The sequence below is a fragment of the Balaenoptera physalus genome (assembly GCF_965194825.1).
Source record: "Balaenoptera physalus genome assembly, chromosome: 5".
Classification (NCBI taxonomy): domain Eukaryota; kingdom Metazoa; phylum Chordata; class Mammalia; order Artiodactyla; family Balaenopteridae; genus Balaenoptera; species Balaenoptera physalus.
The window spans coordinates 83,761,065-83,783,694 of record NC_138884.1 but is presented as its reverse complement, the minus strand read 5'-3'; the positions used below and the strand labels follow the sequence as shown (position 1 = coordinate 83,783,694).

Below are 22,630 nucleotides of genomic sequence, written 5' to 3'. Positions count from 1 at the left end.
AAATGGGTTAAATTCATTGATTAAAAGACACAGATTCTCGCATTACTAAAACAAAAAGATCCAGCAATATGGTGTCTAAAAGAGACACACTTCACAATAACAGCTAATATAACACTTATTTGTTCACTATGTTCTGAGCACTTTACTTGTTTTAATTCGTTCAATTCTCAGAAGAGCCCTATATGAGATAGATTACTAGTATTGCCATTTTACAAATGAGGACACTGAGGCACAGAAAGATTACATAACTTAAGGTAAAACAGCAAGTAAGTGGTGAAGACAGAATTCAACACTAAGCAGTGTGGATTTAGAGACAGGACAGCATTCTTAGAGGCTACGTTATACAGAAGGATTGAACATAGGGGTTTAGTGGGGGAAGAAAAAGACAAGGCCCATACGAAACAAAGGAAAGCCAGGTTAGCAATTTTAATACCAGACAAAATAGAATTTAGGACACAGAAAAGGCCACAGTGGTCAAAGAGAAATCTTTATAGTATTCCTCCCATCAGAAATGTTCAATTAGCTATATAAAAGAAAATTTGATAGCATTTCTAAGAGACGCATAATTTTAATAATGCACTGAGTACATATTTTAATCCATTTATTCCTCACAATTCCAGGAAAACAATTATTTTTGTCTCTATTTCAAAGATGAAGAAACTGAAGCTGGAGAAGTTAAGCAATGTGTTACTCAGCTAATAAGAGGTGGAGCCTGGACTTAGACTCTGGAAAGTCTGGCTCCGGAGCTTGAGTTCTGGATCATATGGCATTACAAAGAGAAGAAAAGGGTGGACTGTTTAATAAGCATTGGGAGAATTTGCTCATTATGTAAAAACGAATAACACTGGATCCCTTCTCATTCACAACACAGATATAAAAAAATAAGCTTAAAGACCTATCCAAAAAACAAAAAGCCATAAAGTTAACAGAAGGAAATGTAGGAGAATATCTTTGTGAGTGAGAAGTTCTTACTATCTCCAAAGCACAAACCATAAAGGGAAAAATTAATGGAATTTGACTATCTCAAGGTCAATGACTTCTGTTCAAGGAAGAATACCACAGGCAGAATTAAGAAGGGAATCAGATGAGAAGATATCTGCCATGTCTATACTCAACAAAGAATTGATATCCAAAACACACAAAGAATTCTAGTACACAGGCAGAAAGAAATACAGGAAACACAACAGAAAGCTCTGTATCCCTATCCTTTTTCAATGTGCTACTTTTCTTCATAGCAAGTGTTACCACTGACTTTATATGTCTGTCTGATATATAATAAATTGTTACTATCCACAGACACACAGCACTTATTGTCTTTTGAATATGCATATGTGTATTTATTTTATTGAATAATAGCTACAATGTGAAGGCAGGGAGTATTTTTTTCTATTGTTCACTGCTCTATTTATAGCACATATAAAGGTGCCTGGCACATAATGGGTTCTTGAAAAACATTGGAAGGAAGGGAGGGAGGGAGGGAGGGAGGAAGGAAGGAAGGAAGGAAGAAGAAAGAAAGAAAGAAAGAAAGAAAGAAAGAAAGAAAGAAAGAAAGAAAGAAAGAAAGAAAGAAAGAAAGAAAGAAAGAAAGAAAGAAAGAAAGAAAGAAAGAAAGAAAGAAAGAAAGAAAGAAAGAAAGAAAGAAAGAAAGAAAGAAAGAAAGAAAGAAAGAAAGAAAGAAAGAAAGAAAGAAAGAAAGAAAGAAAGAAAGAAAGAAAGAAAGAAAGAAAGAAAGAAAGAAAGAAAGAAAGAAAGAAAGAAAGAAAGAAAGAAAGAAAGAAAGAAAGAAAGAAAGAAAGAAAGAAAGAAAGAAAGAAAGAAAGAAAGAAAGAAAGAAAGAAAGAAAGAAAGAAAGAAAGAAAGAAAGAAAGAAAGAAAGAAAGAAAGAAAGAGGAAGACAGAACTTCAAAAGCAGAAATCCAGAGAGGTAAATCGTTAAATAAAGAACTACTCAATCTCCCTAGTACTCACAGAAACAAAAATCAAAACAAGGTGCTACTTTTCAAACATCAAACTGGCAAAATTATAAAATAAGGAATGCCAAGTGCTGGTGTTTAGGGAAACAGCAACCTTCCTACATGGATATGGGAGTACACACTAGTGCAGCTGTTTTGGGGCAATGAGACAATTCTGACTGAACTGAAATATATATATATATATATATATATATATATATATCTCCCACAGCCAAGCATTACCATTCCTAAGTATATATCCTAGAAGAACACTTGTGTGGGTGCATACATTGGATATTCATTTCAGCACTTTCTGTGGTAGTAAAGATTTAGGGGCAACCCATGTGGCTATCACTATAGAAGAGATAAATAAAATGGTGTATATTCATCAGGAAAATAGTAAGCAGTGGTGAGAAGAAATGAACTTGTCCTACATATGGTAACATGAAAAGGTCTCAGAAACATGTAGAAAAATAAAAAAGGCAAAAAATTTATGCTGGAATGTCATTATAAATATGTGTTTATTCCTCAAATCGAATCACATATAACAATATTATATATTTTTCATAGCTACACAGATATACAAATATAGTATTGCAGATGGATGGGAACATATTAAATACTTGAGACGGTTTGTCTAAGAGGAGTGAAAAGTGACTGGTGATGAACGGCAAACACTAAAATAATATATAAAAATCCAAGAAGAATTTCCTTTAGTTCAAGACTCCACGATGCTTCCAGCTTAGGGAAAAGGCGAGCTGGCATATCTTCCACCTTGATTCCTTGGCTGCCCTTGTCTTCTAGCACCTTGCTGGCACCTCCCCCTAGAGGGAAGGCACTGGGGTGACAGAGCAGGATCCATGTTTGTGGTCCTGGGTTCCTCATATATCTCTTGCTATTGACACTTCATTTTAAAACAAATTGACTTCAGGAAATATCCACATTTTAAGGGATTTTCTTGAATCCAAGGGCACAGAAAGATTGAATGGAGATGCCAGACTGTGCAGCTGTCACCACAGAAAGAACGTCAGTCATTTTTGAGGAATCATGGAGGAAGGGAAACATGCCAGGTGAGGAGAGAGGGGCAAATGTCTCAGTTTTCAAGAAAATAAAAGAAAGAGCCTATAAATTACAGACTAGGGAGTCTGGGGTGATCTCCATCAATATTACGGAAAAGATGCGTCAAAATTGACTCCCTTTACTGTTCATTCATGAGCAATCGACACTCCATAATGGGTTAGCTAACTATGGCCCCAGGGTCAAATCCAGGCAGCATCCTATTTTTACATAAAGTCTTATGAGATCATAGCCACACCCATTCACTTACATATTGTCTAAAGCTGCTTTCAAGCTACACTGTCAGAGTTAAGTAGTTGTGACAGAGACTATATGGCCTGCAAAGCCTGAAATACTTACTATCTGGCTCTTTACAGAAAAAGTTTGCCCACCCTTGCTCCATTTTAATGTTCCCTCTTGGAAAATGCTACCTGGAATCATCTCTTCTTTTGTGCCTCAATATAAAGCCCATCAGGAGGAGCTTCAAGTTGGCGGAGGAGTAAGACGCGGAGATCACCTTCCTCCCCGCAAATACATCAGAAATACATCTACATGTGGAACAACTCCTACAGAACACCTACGGGATGCTGACAGAAGATGTCAGACCTCCCAAAAGGCAAGAAACTCCCCACGTACATGGGTAGGGCAAAAGAAAAAAGAAAAACCAGAGACAAAGAATAGGGACGGGACCTGCACCAGTGGGAGGGAGCTGTGAAGGAGGAAAGGTTTCCACACACTAGGAAGCCCCTTCGTGGGCGGAGACGGTGGGTGGCAGAGGGGGGGAGCTTCGGAGCCATGGAGGAGAGCGCAGCAACAGGGGTGCGGAGGGCAAAGTGGAGAGATTCCCGCACAGAGGCTCGGAGCCGACCAGCACTCACCAGCCCAAGAGGCTTGTCTGCTCACCCACCGGGGCGGGCGGGGGCTGGGAGCTGAGGCTCGGGCTTCGCAGGGAAAGGACTCGGGTTGGCGGCGTGAACACAGCCTGAAGGGGTCAGTGCACCACAGCTAGCCGGGAGGGAGTCCGGGAAAAGGTCTGGAGCTGCCAAAGAGGCAAGAGACTTTTTCTTGCCTCTTTGTTTCCTGGTTCGTGAGGAGAGGGGATTAAGAGCGCCACTTAAAGGAGCTCCGGAGACGGGCGCGAGCTGCGGCTATCAGCGCGGACCCCAGAGACGGGCATGAGACGCTAAGGCTGCTGCTGCCGCCACTAAGAAGCCTGTGTGCGAGAACAGGTCAATCTCCACACCGCCCCTCCCGGGAGCCTGTGCAGCCCGCCATTGCCAAGGTCCCGTGATCCAGGGACAACGTCCCTGGGAGAACACACGGTGCGCCTCAGGCTGGTGCAACGTCACGCCAGCCTCTGCTGCTGCAGGCTCGCCCTGCATCCGTACCCCTCCCTACCCCCGGCCTGAGTGAGCCAGAGCCCCCTAATCAGATGCTCCTTTAACCCCCACCTGTCTGGGCGGGGAACAGACGCCCTCAGGCGACCTACAAGCAGAGGGGGGGCCAAATCCAAAGCTGAACCCCAGGAGCTGTGCGAACAAAGAAGAGAAAGGGAAATCTCTCGCAGTAGCCTCAGGAGCAGTGGATTAAATCTCCACAATCAACTTGATGTACCCTGCATCTGTGGAATACCTGAATAGACAATGAATCATGCCAAATTGAGGTGGTGGACTTAGGGAGCAATGATATATATATATGTTTTTCCCTTTTTTGCTTTTTGTGAGTATGTATGTGTATGATTCTTCTGTGTGTGATTTTGTCTGTATAGCTTTGCTTTTTACCATTTGTCCTAGGGTTCTGTCTGTCCGTTTTTTTTTTTTTATTACTTAAAATTTTTTTTTCTTAATACTTATTTTTTATTTTAATAACTTTATTTTATTTTATTTTACTTTATTTTATCTTCTTCTTTCTTTCTTTCTTTTTTTCTCCCTTTTATTCTAAGCCGTGTGGAGGACAGGCTCTTGGTGCTCCAGACATGCATCACAGCTGTGCCACTGAGGTGGGAGAGCCAAGTTCAGGACACTGGTCCACAAGAGACCTCCCAGCTCCACGTAATATCAAACGGTGAAAATCTCCCAGAGGTCTCCATCTCAACGCCAAAACCCAGCTCCACTCAACGACCAGCAAGCTACAGGGCAGGACACCCTATGCCAAACAACTAGCAAGACAGGAACACAACCCCATCCATTAGCACAGAGGCTGCCTAAAATCATAATAAGGCCACAGATACCCCAAAACACACCACCAGACGTGGACCTGCCCACCAGAAAGACAAGATCCAGCCTCATCCACCAGAACACAGGCACTAGTCCCCTCCACCAGGAAGCCTACACAACCCACTGAACCAACCTTAGCCACTGGGGACAGACACCAAAAAGAACGGAAACTACGAACCTGCAGCCTGCGAAAAGGGGACCCCAAACACAGTAAGTTAAGCAAAATGAGAAGACAGAGAAACACACAGCAGATGAAGGAGCAAGGCAAAAACCCACCAGACCTAACAAATGAAGAGGAAATAGGCAGTCTACCTGAAAAAGAATTCAGAATAACGATAGTAAAGATGATCCAAAATCTTGGAAATAGAATGGAGAAAATACAAGAAACGTTTAACAAGGACCTAGAAGAACTAAAGAGCAAACAAACAGAGATGAACAACACAATAAATGAAATTAATAATTCTCTAGAAGGGATCAATTGCAGAATAACTGAGGCAGAAGAATGGATAAGTGACCTGGAAGATAAAATAGTGGAAATAACTACTGCAGAGCAGAATAAAGAAAAAAGAATGAAAAGAACTGAGGACAGTCTCAGAGACTTCTGGGACAACATTAAACGCACCAACATTCGAATTATAGGCGTCCCAGAAGAAGAGAAAAAGAAAGGGACTGAGAAAATATTTGAAGAGATTATAGTTGAAAACTTCCCTAATATAGGAAAGGAAATATTTAATCAAGTCCAGGAAGCACAGAGAGTCTCATACAGGATAAATCCAAGGAGAAACACGCCAATAAACATATTAATCAAATTATCAAAAATTAAATACAAAGAACAAATATTAAAAGCAGCAAGGGAAAAACAACAAGTAACACATAAGGAAATCTCCATAAGGTTAACAGCTGATCTTTCAGCAGAAACTCTGCAAGCCAGAAGGGAGTGGCAGGACATATTTAAAGTGATGAAAGAGAAAAACCTACACCCAAGATTACTCTACCCAGCAAGGATCTCATTCAGATTTGACGGAGAAATTAAAAGCTTTACAGACAAGCAAAAGCTAAGAGAATTCAGCACCACCAAGCCAGCTCTACAACAAGTGCTAAAGGAACTTCTCTAGGCAGGAAACACAAGAGAAGGAAAAGACCTACAATAATAAACCCCAAACAATTAAGAACATGGTAATAGGAACATACATATCGATAATTACCTTAAAAATAAATGGATTAAATGCTCCAACCAAAAGACACAGATTGGCTGAATGGATACAAAAACAAGACCCGTATATATGCTGTCTACAAGAGACCCACTTCAGACTTAGGGACACATACAGACTGAAAGTGAGGGGATGGAAGAAGATATTCCACACAAATGGAAATCAAAAGAAAGCTGGAGTAGCAATTCTCATAACAGACAAAATAGACTTTAAAACAAAGACTATTACAAGAGACAAAGAAGGACACTACATAATGATCAAAGGATCAATCCAAGAAGAAGATATAACAATTGTAAATATTTATGCACCCAACATAGGAGCACCTCAATACATAAGGCAAATGCTAACAGTCATAAAAGGGGAAATCGAGAGTAACACAATCATAGTAGGGGACTTTAACACCCCACTTTCACCAATGGACAGATCACCCAAAATGCAAATAAATAAGGAAACACAAGCTTTAAATGATACATTAAACAAGATGGACTTAATTGATATTTATAGGACATTCCATCCAAAAACAACAGAATACACTTTCTTCTCAAGTGCTCATGGAACATTCTCCAGGATAGATCATATCTTGGGTCACAAATCAAGCCTTGGTATATTTAAGAAAATTTAAATCATACCAAGTATCTTTTCCGACCATAACGCTATGAAACTAGGTATCACTTATAGGAAAAAATCTGTAAGAAATACAAACACATGGAGGCTAGACAACACACTACTTAATAACCAAGAGATCACTGAAGAAATGAAAGACGAAATCAAAAAATACCTAGAAACAAATGACAATGAAAACACAACAACCCAAAACCTATGGTATGCAGCAAAACCAGTTCTAAGAGGGAAGTTCATAGCTATACAAGCCTACCTCAAGAAACAAGAAACATCTCAAACAACCTAACCTGACACCTAAAGCAATTAGAGAAAGAAGAACAAAAAAACCCCAAAGTTAGCAGAAGGAAAGAAATCATAGAGATCAGATCAGAAATAAATGAAAAAGAAATGAAGGAAATGATAGCAAAGGTCAATAAAACTAAAAGCTGGTTCTGAGAAGAGAAAGAAAATTGATAAACCATTAGCCAGACTTACCAAGAAAAAAAGGGAGAAGGCTCAAATCAATAGAATTAGAAATGAAAAAGGAGAAGTAACAACTGACACTGCAGAAATACAAAGGATCATGAGAGATTACTACAAGCAACTATATGCCAATAAAGTGGACAACCTGGAAGAAATGGACACATTCTTAGAAATGCACAACCTTCTGAGACTGAACCAGGAAGAAATAGAAAATATGAACAGACTAATCACAAGCACTGAAATTGAAACTGTGATTAAAAATCTTCCAACAAACAAAAGCCCAGGACCAGATGGCTTCACAGGCGAATTCTATCAAACATTTAGAGAGGAGCTAACACCTATCCTTCTCAAACTCTTCCAAAATATAGCAGAGGGAGGAACACTCCCAAACTCATTCTATGAGGCCACCATCACTCTGATACCAAAACCAGACAAAGATGTCACAAAGAAAGAAAACTACAGGCCAATATCACTGATGAACATAGATGCAAAAATCCTCAACAAAATACTGGCAAACAGAATCCAACAGCACATTAAAAGGATCATACACCATGATCAAGCGGGGTTTATCCCAGGAATGCAAGGATTCTTCAATATGCAAATCAATCAATGTGATAAACCATATTAACAAATTGAATAAGAAAAACCATATGATCATCTCAATAGATGCAGAGAAAGCTTTCGACAAAATTCAACACCCATTTATGATAAAAACCTTGCAGAAAGTAGGCAAAGAGGGAACTTACCTCAACATAATAAAGACCATATATGACAAACCCACAGCCAACATCGTTCTCAATGGTGAAAAACTGAAACCATTTCCTCCAAGATCAGGAACAAGACAAGGTTGTCAACTCCAACCACTATTATTCAACATAGTTTTGGAAGTGTTAGCCACAGCAGTCAGAGAAGAAAAAGAAATAAAAGGAATCCAAATCGGAAAAGAAGAAGTAAAGCTGTCACTGTTTGCAGCTGATATGATACTATACATAGAGAATCCTAAAGATGCTACCAGAAAACTACTAGAGCTAATCAATGAATTTGGTAAAGTAGCAGGATACAAAATTAATGCACAGAAATCTCTTGCATTCCTATACACTAATGACGAAAAATCTGAAAGTGAAATTAAGAAAACACTCCCATTTACCACTGCAACAAAAAGAATAAAATATCTAGGAATAAACCTACCTAAGGAGACAAAAGACTTGTATGCAGAAAACTATAAGACACTGATGAAAGAAATTAAAGATGATACAAATAGATGGAGAGATATACCATGTTCTTGGATTGGAAGAATCAACATTGTGAAAATGACTCTACTACCCAAAGCAATCTACAGATTCAATGCAATCCCTATCAAACTACCACTGGCATTTTTCACAGAAGTAGAAGAAAAAATTTCACAATTTGTATGGAAACACAAAAGACCCCGAATAGCCAAAGCAATCTTGAGAACGAAAAATGGAGCTGGTGGAATCAGGCTCCCTGACTTCAGACTACACTACAAAGCTACAGTAATCAAGACAGTATGGTACTGGCACAAAAACAGAAATATAGATCAATGGAACAGGATAGAAAGCCCAGAGATAAACCCACACACATATGGTCACCTTATCTTTGATAAAGGAGGCAAGCATATACAGTGGAGAAAAGACAGCTTCTTCAATAAGTGGTGCTGGGAAATCTGGACAGGTACATGTAAAAGAATGAAATTAGAACGCTCCCTAACACCATACACAAAGATAAACTCAAAATGGATTAAAGACCTAAGTGTAAGGGCAGACACTATCAAACTCTTAGAGGAAAACATAGGCAGAACACTCTATGACATAAATCACAGCAAGATCCTTTTTGACCCAGCTCCTAGAGAAATGGAAATAAAAACAAAAATAAATAAATGGGACCTAATGAAACTTAAAAGCTTTTGCACAGCAAAGGAAACCATAAACAAGACCAAAAGACAACCCTCAGAATGGGAGAAAATATTTGCAAATGGAGCAACTGACAAAGGATTAATCTCCAAAATTTACAAGCAGCTCATGCAGCTCAATAACAAAAAAACAAACAACCCAATCCAAAAATGGGCAGAAGACCTAAATAGACATTTCTCCAAAGAAGATATACAGATTGCCAACAGACACATGAAAGAATGCTCAACATCATTAATCATTAGAGAAATGCAAATCAAAACTACAATGAGATACCATCTCACACCGGTCAGAATGGCCATCATCAAAAAATCTACAAACAATAAATGCTGGAGAGGGTGTGGAGAAAAGGGAACTCTCTTGCACTGTTGGTGGGAATGTAAATTGATACAGCCATTATGGAGAACAGTGTGGAGGTTCCTTAAAAAACTACAAATAGAACTACCATATGAGCCAGCAATCCCACTACCGGGCATATACCCTGAGAAAACCATAATTCAAAAAGAGTCATGTACCAAAATGTTCACTGCAGCTCTATTTACAATAGCCAGGACATGGAAGCAACCTAAGTGTCCATAATCGGATGAATGGATAAAGAAGATGTGGCACATATATACAATGGAATATTACTCAGTCATAAAAAGGAACGAAACTCAGTTATTTGTAGTGAGGTGGATGGACCTAGAGATTGTCATACAGTGAAGTAAGTCAGAAAGAGAAAACGAAATACCATATGCTAACACATATATATGGAATCTAAAAAAAAAGAAAGAAAACGGTCAGAAGAACCTAGGGGCAAGACGGGAATAAAGATGCAGACCTACTAGAGAATGGACTTGAGGATACGGGGAGGGGGAAGGGTAAGCTGGGACAAAGTGAGAGAGTGGCATGGACATATATACACTATCAAACGTAAAATAGATAGCTAGTGGGAAGCAGCCGCATAGCACAGGGAGATCAGCTTGGTGCTTTGTGACCACCTAGAGGGGTGGGATAGGGAGGGTGGGCGGGAGGGAGATGCAAGAGGGAAGAGATATGGGGACATATGTATATGTATAACTGATTCACTTTGTTATAAAGCAGAAACTGACATACCATTGTAAAGCAATTATACTCTAATAAAGATGTTAAAAAAAGTTACATTAAAAAAAAAAAAAGCCCATCATATTACATGCATTTGTTGTTTCTCTCACTGCTCTCTTGGCAATATGCCTTTTGTTTTCCGAGGATCATCTTTCTGCTAGGATGCTGTCTCTCTTTTCTCTTCACTCCATGTCGCACAGCTTCTAGACAGCCATGACTTACTATTCTACATGATCTCAACTCCTGGAACTCTAGTCTGGATCAAGACACTAAACCTTTAATTTTCCCTAAGTGGGGATCGCTCAGATAGGTTTATTAACAAGAAGGTAATTACTAGAAACCATAAAGGGTTCAAGGAGAACCAGTTACACCAAACTAACTCTGCTTCTCTTTCCCACATGGTGCGATCACTAGTTTGACAGATCAGATAATGCTGTAGATTCTATATACCATGTCCTTAGCAAATTGGAAAATGAAGTCCTTTCATTCTATCACTGTAGAACTGAAGGAGAAGTGTAAATTATCTCTTAGGTGGATCTGTATTTGACTGAAGAACATATTAGAGTAGTACCGATTTAATGATTGATGTGAAGCTTTAGGGAGGCCTTTAGTGTGAGGCTGCAGAGCTCTGTACTTAAAACTGCTGAACAGAAAAGAATCATAAAGAATTGGAATGTAGCTATGGAAGACACGTATGTGTACTCCAAATGAGCAAGATACAAAACAGAAAAAGACTGAAATGAACAAGATATAACTTAAGAAAGATGGTGATGGAAATCAAGTTAGCAGTTATCCTTGGGAAGATAATAAAATACAGGAAGCATGAGGGGGCATCTGGGGTGCTGGTCATGTTTGGGTGATTGATACGGGAGTGTGTTCACTTTGTAAAAATTCACTGAGCTTTACACTTATGCTTGATGTACTTTCCAGTACAGTCTAACTCTGTTTTATCAGAATTATACAATCTGTGGTTCTAATTAGTGTGTGTTTGTGTATGTGTGTTAGTGATGGTGGTTTATGTAAATTTAGTCACATCTAAAACTATATAACGAATTACAGTGGGATTCTATAGCATTTAGATTTCTCATAAGTTTTTAGATATTTTACTGTCCAATATGGACTTCCCTGATGATGTACATCATCATAACTGGCTACCAGGCTATAATATGGCCATGTATTTCCTTTAACATTACTCAGTAGAGGTAGAAAAGCAAATGAGATGAACAGGGCTGAGCAACTTATTATTATATTAACACAAAATATGGGCATTTTATGAAGTTATAAAATTTATTCAGTGTGTCCTCTTTTAGCCATACATGTATGAAAGAAATATTCTCTCAACATTGCCAACATTTATTCATATTCTCTTGGAAGCAAATATATGGTTGACATTCATTAAGCATTTGTAAGTCTTCTCAAAGCCAAACATCTGCTTGGCATCCAACGTATTCACAAACTTCTTTCTTTAAAGGAATGTCTGTTGAGCATTTATTAGCTTCATTTGTGCTTTATGACTACCCTTTAAGTAGAACATTTATTTAGACAAATCCTTAAAGTTTAAGACAATCCCAAAAGATTCAAGAAGCGGATCTGTCTTGACCCTTTACTTAACATTCTCAGGCTATGACAGAAAGTATTCAAGGTGTCCCTTTAGACGCCTTCTTGGAGGGCCCCTCGATCGGACTCAGGTGAAAGGTTTTGCCTGGAATGCCACTCCCGAGTGAGGACACTCACTGAAGTCAAGTGTTTTCTTATGCACTATGGGGAAAAGGGCCTAAAAGGGGGTTAAACTTTGATTAGAGATGTTGCAAGTAGGGAAAAATGCTTACTTCAATTTCACTCCTGCTTTTCAGAAGACATGAGTACATAAATTATGTAGGAGAACGGTGATTACTAGACAGTCTAAAAGCTTGGAGGCTCTAGGCCAATTTTCAACCAACTGTCACAGAACATAAGTTTCAAAATATGTTTAAGCTAAACTGACAACTACAGAAAAAATGTAAGATTCTTTGAAAGGCTGGCTTATGTGAACTGACGAGGATCTCTGAAACCACATGTTATTTAACACACAGAGATGCTCCACTGCAACGTTCCCACTCTCTTCTGGAGGGAATACTAAAAGAGGTAGAACAGATGCTTCCCTGAATTAAGCAGATCCAAGCAGTAGACAGACTCTTCCCAGCACAGAGTGGCCAAAAGAAGTAGGGTTCATCCAAAAACTGAAAGGGCTAGGAGAGGTCCCCTGGCCTATTAGCTCTCAAGCTGCAAGAAGCTAACCCAGGAAGGGTGCCTGTGTGCACAGGTTTCCCACCTTTCTATGCCAGAGAAGCTCCAATCTTAACTGCTGTAGACATCCATTCTCCCTGGAGTATTTGAATCACTGCTATATGCTAAGCTCTTCATTTTACAGGTCACAAAACCAAGGCCAGAGTGATTCCATTAGGTATCCAAAGTGCCAGAGCAGTGAAGCTAGAACAAGCATTTCATAAATCCCCAGCTTAGGTGCCCTTCTATCAATTATACAACCTGTAAGACCCTAGGGCATAAAATATTGGCAGCTGAGATGAGAAAGTATCTGGTACAGTTAGTTTGTAGAATAGCTCTTGATCTTAGCTGTGTACACAAATCTCCATGAGTCCTGGAGCAAGCCTTTTCCCCCTCTGCCTGTCCAAGGAGTTCCAGGGAGTCTGTGAAATCCCTTAAGCGGTACATTCAATTTTACATGTCTGTGTAAAATTCATCCATAGCTTTCATTTGTTCTTCAAAAGTATCTGTGGGGCTTCCCTGGTGGTGCAGTGGTTGGGAGTCTGCCTGCCGGTGCAGGGGACAGGGGTTCGAGCCCTGGTCTGGGAAGATCCCACACGCCGAGGAGTGGCTGGGCCCGTGGGCCACAGCTGCTGAGCCTGCGCGTCTGGAGCCTGTGCCCTGCAATGGGAGAGGCCGCGACAGTGAGAGGCCCGCGCACCGCGATGAGGAGCTGCTCCCGCTCGCCGCGGCTAGAGACAGCCCTCGCACAGAAACGGAGACCCAACACAGCCATAAATAAATAAATAAATAAATAAAATTAAAAAAAAAAAAGTATCTGTGATCACATCAAATGGTAAAAATCAGTGTACCTGAAGAAGGGACTAGGAAAACTTACCAGAAACTCCTATAACATAACATGCATGTTTACTATTAAACTACTCAAGTTATACAGGTAAATTCGCACAGCGGTAAAAACAAAAACTGCACAGTACCTGTGAAAATACAGTACTTGGTAGACTGATAAAAACAGATTTTATTTTACTTCTTGGACTTTACATAACTGAAAAAATTATTTGATGTATAACATGCAACCTTCACTCTGTAAACCAAAACCAGCACTCCAAAGCCCTGAATAATTTGGGGGCCAGGGGATTATTTCTGTCTCTGAGTATTCCCTTTAGAAAATGATGGTGAGTAAGAGATGTCATGACAACTGACAGAGAACAACTGTTTCTTTCAATTCAACTGTAGACTCTTCAGGGAAAACGCTCATCTTTATAACTCTGTCAATTAGGCAAACACTAAAAACTGCCTCCTGCCCTGCATGCTGATAATGTCAGGGAAGAAAAGTGGCTGATGTAATCCTGAAGATGGAGCTAATGTCCAGAGCCTCATTATCCATTAAGGGAGGCTTTCCCCCTACTTCCACTCTAGCAAAGAGAAGACTGCCGAGGAAGAGCAGATGCTGAATTATCTTCACGTGTGGACTGACAAGAAAGAAACTGTAAAGTCGTTTGAGGGAAAAACCTAGAAAGCCAGCATGAACATAAACTAATTTGAGAAACAGTGCCCTACTGTATTTTGAAATAATATTCAGTATTTATCTGGAGGGTTTCTTATAATGGAGTAAAATAGAGAATTTCCTGAGGCTAGGAGATTACAATCATCTGAGAAACCACGAGTAAGAATGCGTGCATTTAACTGTAAAGAAGGATATGCAGGACTGCCCACCTATTCCTCACAGTGAGGAATCATCATGGAAATTATGCTTCAAGGTCAGTAAGCTAAATGACAAGAAGATGGTCTGTGCCAATAGTTTAAATGTCAAGCGGCACTGGGCCAAGAAGGTGCACAGATATAAATCGGGCAATGGCACTGATGTTATTATGGGCTTAGACGAATTCTCAAAGCCAGACCGGAAGCTGAACCACAGTCCTTAGGGGAAAAGAGAGAATATGAAGGTAATTAGAGGAAAAAAGCAGAGGAAAGTTTTTTACTTTTTAAAAAAACCCCTAAAACTCTAAATAAAACTCAGTGTCTGCAGAGGGACCTGCATGGTCCTCAAACATGCATAAAACAGGATGGAGGGAGGAAAGGGCCACCCACATCTTTATAAGCTCAGTGTCAGAGCAGAGCTGCACGTGCGCGGCAGTGTGTGTCCCTCCCAGGGGCCTGGGACCTGGAGGGGCGCTGAGGTCCACGTGACTTGTGAGCATCCAGAACGAGGATCTCAGGAGGGAATTTCGCAAGCACAGAACATATTTTTTTCTCCCTGGACTCTGCTTTCTAGTTTTTCTCTCCCTCTGCTATTGTTTAATTTTGTGGTTCGACTTTTTGAAGAATGGTGGGAGGTACCGTGTTAAGCAATGCTCTAGGAATGAGGCTCAGCTGCGATGAAATCGGCCTCCCACGTCTTTCAAACCAGCTGTGAGCCTGCTTAAAACACAAGGCAGACACAAATACGAAGGAGAGCAGGCAGGACGTCCTGTTCATCCTGGTATGGGCAGCATCTCTCCCCAGCACACAGTCGGCACAGAACGGATGCCGGCTCAAGGGAACCGGTCATTTTATCTAAACAGCTCTGTGGTCCCTTCTGTTTCTGAATAGGAGCCAACAGCCATATCACTTAATGTGCAATCTTTTGTTGATCCTTGTGCCTCCGTTAATGAAAGTGACTAAACAACCAAGTCTGGCACAAAATTATCCTGATGGGAGAGCATCAGAGTTGAACATTACTAAGACCTGGTCAAGAGATTTACAAAGGAACCAAGAAACGTCACTGGAGAAGCAGATATTAAAAAATCATGAGTATCCTCATGCTTTTAATTTTTATTTATTTATTTTTAACATCTTTGTTGGAGTATAATTGCTTTACAATGTTGTGTTACTTTCTGCTGTATAACAAAGTGAATCAGCTATACGCGTACGTATATCCCCATATCCCCTCCCTCTTGTCATGCTTTTTAAATAAGACAGTCAAGAAAATAATTTCCAATTTTTTCTTCATGGTTAAGCAGAGTCTGATTATTACTAATACTAAATATCTGTACACTGTATTGCCTAAAAGCTTTATAGTAATCGTATTTATTAATACATGCCACAGAGAAGAAATATTAAATGAAATAATTAGATTCCTAGGAATAATAAGCAACTCTCTTAATGCTCTGAATATAATATAATTTTATAGGCTGAAATGACACTTATCAAGGATATTTATTAAGTATGGTTTAAACTATATTTCACAAAAAAACCCCACTGAAATTTAGGAAATACCTATAAGGCATGGCTTATAAGTTTGGAGACAATATCATATACAGGATATTTAAGTAAATAAAGCCTGGACCAAAAAAAGTTTTAAAAAGCAGAAGATTCTTTTATTCATAAATATATTTTAAAAGAAAAAATAAAGGCCAATAGTACAGTTTTAAAGATAATGTTAAAAGCACAGATTCTGAGAAATTCTCTGGAAGCCCTGCTAGTATTTCATCTTGCATGAAGAGAAAGCAATTTGAGAAACTGCTACCCAACGCCTAGTCTGACCAGCTGGTAAGATTCAGTAAGTGGGTGGCAAAGAGGAAAATCCTTGCATTTCATGGTGACCAGAGGGGAAGAGACTGGGCATAGTCATAAATATACTCTAAATTTTAGGAAGACATTGTTAAAACAATTTAGTCAAAGACATGAGGAAGATTCTTTGACAAGAAGTTCAGGAAGGATTGGAGCTAAATAGTTCACAAAAATACAATTCTATGGAGTAGGTCTTGATACCTCAAAACAGATTTTAATTTAGGATATAGGCAATATTATAAATTAGAGGGCAGAAGATTACATGGTCAATAAACAGCCTTCAGAAAAATACTCAGCTATTTGGAAAATGATTCAGTTAGTGTCTCCCATCATGCATTCCCCCAAATAAGTCCAAGCAACAGAATCAAAGATTTAAGTGTAGAAAACAGAACCTTTAGAGAAACAACCCTGGATGGAAATGCAGGTAAATAAACACAGAATGGCAAGAAACCTGCCAATTCAAATTATGAACAATAATCATTCATGATTGTCAGGACTCACTTTCAAAACTCTGCTAATAAATGCTATCCCAGTTTGTGAACCCTGAGTGAATGAATTAAGAAATAAATAACCTGACATTTATGGATTCTGGATAAAATAACTTCAAGGAACTTTAAAAATCAAGAACTTAGGATCCAGTTGCTCATTACTGAAATCTGACAATACCGGGCTTCCCTGGTGGCGCAGTGGTTGAGAATCTGCCTGCCAATGCAGGGGACACGGGTTCGAGCCCTGGTCTGGGAAGATCTCACATGCCACGGAGCAACTAGGCCGTGAGCCACAACTACTGAGCCTGCGCGTCTGGAGCCTGTGCTCGGCGACAAGAGAGGCCGCGATAGTGAGAGGCCCGCGCACCGCGATGAGGAGTGGCCCCCGCTTGCCACAACTAGAGAAAGCCCTCGCACAGAAACGAAGACCCAACACAGCCAAAAATAAATAAATAAATAAATGAAAAAAATAATGTTAAAAAAAAAAAAAAATCTGACAATACCATGGAGAACTTACCTGCAGCAAATGACAGCTTTGCACGACAAAGCTAAGTCCAGAAAATACTGCCGTACTCCAAAAGTTAAGGCATACTTGAGGGTTTTCCCATCAATTATAAGAGCAAAGTCATTCTCCTTCCGAAGAGCATCACCAAGGGTAGTGCAGTGACGACTGAGAGTTTCCCTTGTTCCCTGTAAAATTAGACGAAAGATGCCCTCAACATTTACTCCCATTTGTTCTACCAAGGTTGTTCAGCAACTTCTTTTAGTTATTTTTAGTGCTTTTCATGTTTCAGGTTGCTTTCACATACCTCCACTCATCTGATTCTCACGAAAGCCCCTCAGAGGAGACTGGACAAACATTATCAGAAAAAGTGAGTGACTCCTTTAAAGCCATACCCTGGTTCCTAGCAGGGTTGGGACTCGACTACACGTCACCCATTCCCCTGCCATCTTTGCTCATTATTCCAACCACACGGTCACAATCTTCTTAAAATATTTTCAGTACATTATCTTGTTAAAGCATAACAACATTGAACTAGTCAAAATTGCTTAGCTATGAATCAAGGGGAAAAATTGGGGAATATAATTTAAATAATTTATGGGTATTCTTTCAGAAGTTGTCAATGCGACTGAAACTTAATTCTCAAGAGGAGGAAATGTAGTATCTGTAATCTCTTGCCACTTCATGAATTGGCGTCTATAACTTTAATCGTGATTTCATGATGCTGTATTTCAGCTGGGGATGGTGACATGTGGCCTAGTAATCTTGACGGATTGAATAAAAGAACCCCTTCCGTCAATGAAGAGTTCACTTTCAGGCACAATAAAAACCTTTAGTGTCAAGGAAGGCTTTGTTCACCTCAGCTATATAGAGAGGCTGTATTTGTCTCCCTCTGTTAAGAACTATTGCTTTCCCAGCTCTTCAAAGGGAAAAAATTTCAAGATACTTAATTTTTCTCCCTAGATCCTGTAGACTCTTCCTAGAACCTGATAGGGACAGCTTCTTATTTCAACGGAGCCCTAACATTATGAAGAAACAGAACACAGGCTCTGCACAAGGAAATGTAAGGAACAATTACCTTCCTATTAGAGTTTTGTTCTGAGTTTTGTGCTAGTATCTGAGCCCTCAGTTATTTACATAATAAATTTAACAAATCTATGTTTATATAATAAAATACACCTATAGTAAAAAATAATACATAATAATTTTTGTTATATTCAAAGGAGATATAATTATTGTTCCAATTTAAGACTGTCGTACAGTTATTTGAGTTATCTTCACAAAGAGGGAAGCAAAGACAGAGGTAATTAAAATTTTATATTGGGGATTTTTGAAGGTGTTTCTACATTCATGTTTCAAATGTGGTTCACACTATGTTCTGGAATTTCAGGATCTGTTTATCGAAATAACAGAACTGTGTTGTACCGTAAAGTAAGACTGCCCAACCCTCCGAACACTGGAACTTCATTTAAAACTTCCCCTGTTCCTTGTTACACACAGTGACATGAAGGACCACCATATAGCAGCATTCTTTGCAAAATTTTCTGTTCACACTTTACATCGGGGGGAAAGAGCTGTTTTAATTTACAGGCCTCACTCTCCTATTTCCTACTGGAAATTTTTGGCCCAAGAGAATTTTAAGAAAAGGAGGTAAAAAGTGTCAGCAAGATTCTGCAAGCAAAATTTATCAATGACTATCCACAGCAGATTAACCTGGATTGTCTTAAAAGCAAATTCCCATAGACGAAATGAACAAACAAGCAGATTAATGCACGGATAAAAAATGAAAATAAAATAAAAATATTTAGCACGTACCACACACCAGTCATGGTTCTAAGGGCTACACACACAGATACAATACTTCAGTTAACACTTACTACAACCCTGTGCAGGAGGCACAACTATTGTCCCCATTCTGCAGATGATAAGCATGAGACTTAGAGTTTAATTTCCTTGCCCAAAAACACATGGCTACTAAGTAGTGAAACCAAACTCAGAATTAAATTTCTGTACTAGCTAGTCTTTCTCTACATTATCCAGCAAAAACAAAACCAACAGTACCAGGCATAGCAAATCATAAGTGGAATCCCCATACCATTTCCCCTGTTGTTTCCCTAGAGCCCTCATCATGTCTCTCATCTTGTCTTTACCACCAACAGAGCCCTCTCTTTACAAAACAAACTTGAAACACAAATCAGGTCTCTTCTTGCTCTAAAATTTTTCAATGGCTTCCTACTGCTTACATGATAAAGTCTAAAATCCAAGTCCAGCTAACTTTCGTTTGCTTTTCTCTTCACAATCTTGACTCCTTTATTCCCTCTCTCTGGACCACCCTTTCCTCCTGAGATATTCCACTATCTTTGAAACCAAGCTGTCCTCCCAAGCCCTCCCAGACTCACTCCATGCTATCATGTGTAATTCACTCTATGCTAGCAAGACCCTCAGTTCCTTGAGGGGCGAGACAATGTTTAATCTGGTTCCCAGCCACAAACAGTGCCTGTGATTACAGATGCTCGGGAAAGACATATTTATGGAATGAGAGCACTGATAAATTTTGATTTCACCCTACTGGAAGCACTCCATTTCCCCTCTATTATCACTTCTGATTTGAGAGAGAGACAGACAGACAGACAGACAGACAGTCAGTCTTCTCCTTCATGCTCTTTAATTTTCTAGAGAATAATGGGGATTATTACTTCAACAGTCTTTCAAACCAAGGCATTGTCCACTAAAATGCATGTGTGTGGACCTGTGTATTTATTTGCTTGCCTGCCTATCTACCTATCTACTTACCTATCCATCTATCCATCCATCCATCCATCCACCATCCATCCATCCATCCGCTACTCTGTTTTTCAGTTTTGCCCAAGTCACTCCTGATCTGAAAACCCAAATGAAACCTGAGATGTATCTCAGGAGGACTTCAAATTTCGTTATAGATCAGCTGCAAAGCAAGACTCAAAGTCAAGTAAACCCCTAGCTGTGAAAGCCCCCTCATGAACCAGCCTGTTTGACATAGTCCTGTGCACCCCACTCTCCCTTCTTCTGAGGGTGTTCTCTAACACCTTAAAATGTATTGAGAACTTATTTGTGGCGTCAGCACCCCTGGGTTTCCTGGCTGATTATCACAGATCTTCAGCAAATCAAAAGGTGTCAGGAGATGTAACAGAGATCACATTTCAGAAGGTGAATCAAAATCTTCGCACAGTGAATTCTCCAGTCAGCCTACCTAGGCCTCAAGGTTAACAACAGAAAAGCTGCAAACACTTTCTTATTTTAGTTTACAGTTTTATTTTGTAAGCAGCTCTGTTGTTGGCTGTGTGCTGCCAGTTACATGTTATATTTCACCCTTATTTATACTGCCAGGAGTATTTTAAAATTCTTTTATTTATGAAAGTTTATTGCTTCTCCCTAAGCCTGGGAGCCATACTTTATGGCCATATTGCATTGAAGCTTATCTCCTGTAGCTAGAAATAAATTTATTACTACATTAGCTGTTGCTTTGTTTTCTTTTTGGCTACTGAAGGGGGAAATGTTTAAACATTTAAACTTAGTGACATGTGAAAGTGTAAATATATAAATGAGAAGCTAACTCAGAAAAAGGATAAAAGACCACAGAGTACAACAACATAAAAGCTCTGTATCTCCTTATGCTACAAAGTCTTATTTGTGGGCTGAAAGAAAAGGAGCATTTGTTGCTACAATCAGGGAGAGTCAGAAGTAAAGGCAGTTTGGGGAGACAGACAGGCATTCAGGCGTCTCACCAGGCGGGGACCCAGGTACGGGAAGGAGCCGCAGGGAAAGCGGGATTTGCCTGCACCTCTCGCAGCCTGCATCCCATGTGGACACGACAGTTGAGCATTCAGCTCTCCTCTCCCTGCCCAGGGGCTGAACCTAGCCAAGCGCTCATCAGGGGCCCTTATGAGCTCCTCCAAGCTGTCCTGCTTTGCCAAGTCACAATTCAGTCCACAGCCAACACTTCTCTGTTCTTAGTCCTGACACCACAGGGACTAAGAAGAGAATAAAATCACCTCCCCCTGAGGACAGGCTCTACTCCAGCTCTCCTCTCTTACACGGGTGATCATTACTGCTGATCTATACTTTCACCCAGGCCTAGCCGATTCCACTGTTCCCAGAGGTTACTCCAGACCTTTTCTTCCCTTCTTCAGACTCCAAATTTGGCTTCTGTTAGTGCAGCAAACATCTACCTGCTTTACTGAGAACATTCGTACCAAAAATAATCCTCTCAACTTTCCTCCCTTAACCTCAAAACTTCCCTTTCCCTAATCCTCCCTAATTCCTGAGCTGGGGGGAAGACCTGCCTTCTTTTCTCACCTCTGTTCCTCCCTCTTCTCCCCTGCATCTTTATTCTCCCCCACGGTCACTCTTTTTTTCCCTTAAGACTACATATGGAAAGCAATGAACAAATAAATAAGCCAAGAAACATCCCCCTGACTCTAGTTTTCCTGAGTCCTCCAGGTGACATGAATACCTCCACCTTCTGGATTCTCCAAATATGTGTTTATACTTACACAATGTAGAGTGATGTATAATTGCTTATCTGTTTATATCTCTACTTCCCTGAAGGACTGAGGCCCTTGATAAAGAGATGAAATAAAATCAATACAAGCTTGGTAATAAGAGAATAACCAAATTATTAATGATTGGAGAATACCTTGTGGGAAGTTACAATGATTTTGTTGTGTGACCATTTTGAGGATCGTTTTTTGCTGCCTGTAAAACTCCTGTGTAATCTTGGATACTTTTAATTAGAGCAATAAATAAAATGTTAGTGTGCTTATTTTATTGCAGAGGAAATGGAGAACAAAGTGGTGGTTATGATCTAACATCTCCTTCTATCTCATATAACGGAAATTGTCTAATGAATATAATGGAATCAACACCTAGACTAGTTACTTAGTGATCAAGTAGATTATATAATAGTGGATTAATGAGAAGAAAACAATGTGTATTTGGTTTATAAGAAACATGCTTGGAAAAGAAAAAAGAAAGAAAGATGCTTGGCAGGTAATTAGGTCAAGCACAATTCCTCACAAAGATAACTCGGACCAAAGGGCCTTAATAAAGTTCTATTTGAATCTTTAGGGTATTAAAGGGTATCTGGCAAAACAGATAACATGTTCATACAGTACCTGTCGGGGAGGGGGAAATTTCCCACCCTCTGCTTCTTGAGTTTTTTTTGCTGGCCTAATAATTAAATTGGCACAAGACAGATTAACAGGAGGGAAAAAAACCCCAATTTAATCAGTACACATGGAGGTCTCATAGAAATGGGA

General features: G+C 39.7%; 1 protein-coding gene across 7 annotated transcripts in view; it reads right to left on the bottom strand.

The window, feature by feature from the left end:
• ATP8A1 (ATPase phospholipid transporting 8A1) overlaps positions 1-22,630 on the bottom strand; it is a 237,728-nt gene that overhangs the window by 62,704 nt on the left and 152,394 nt on the right. For all 7 annotated transcript variants that reach the window (XM_082464159.1, XM_082464158.1, XM_082464162.1 and 4 more), the window contains one exon: positions 17,349-17,521. In XM_082464159.1, the coding sequence (XP_082320285.1) occupies positions 17,349-17,521 (173 nt within the window). The remainder of the gene's footprint in view (positions 1-17,348; positions 17,522-22,630) is intronic.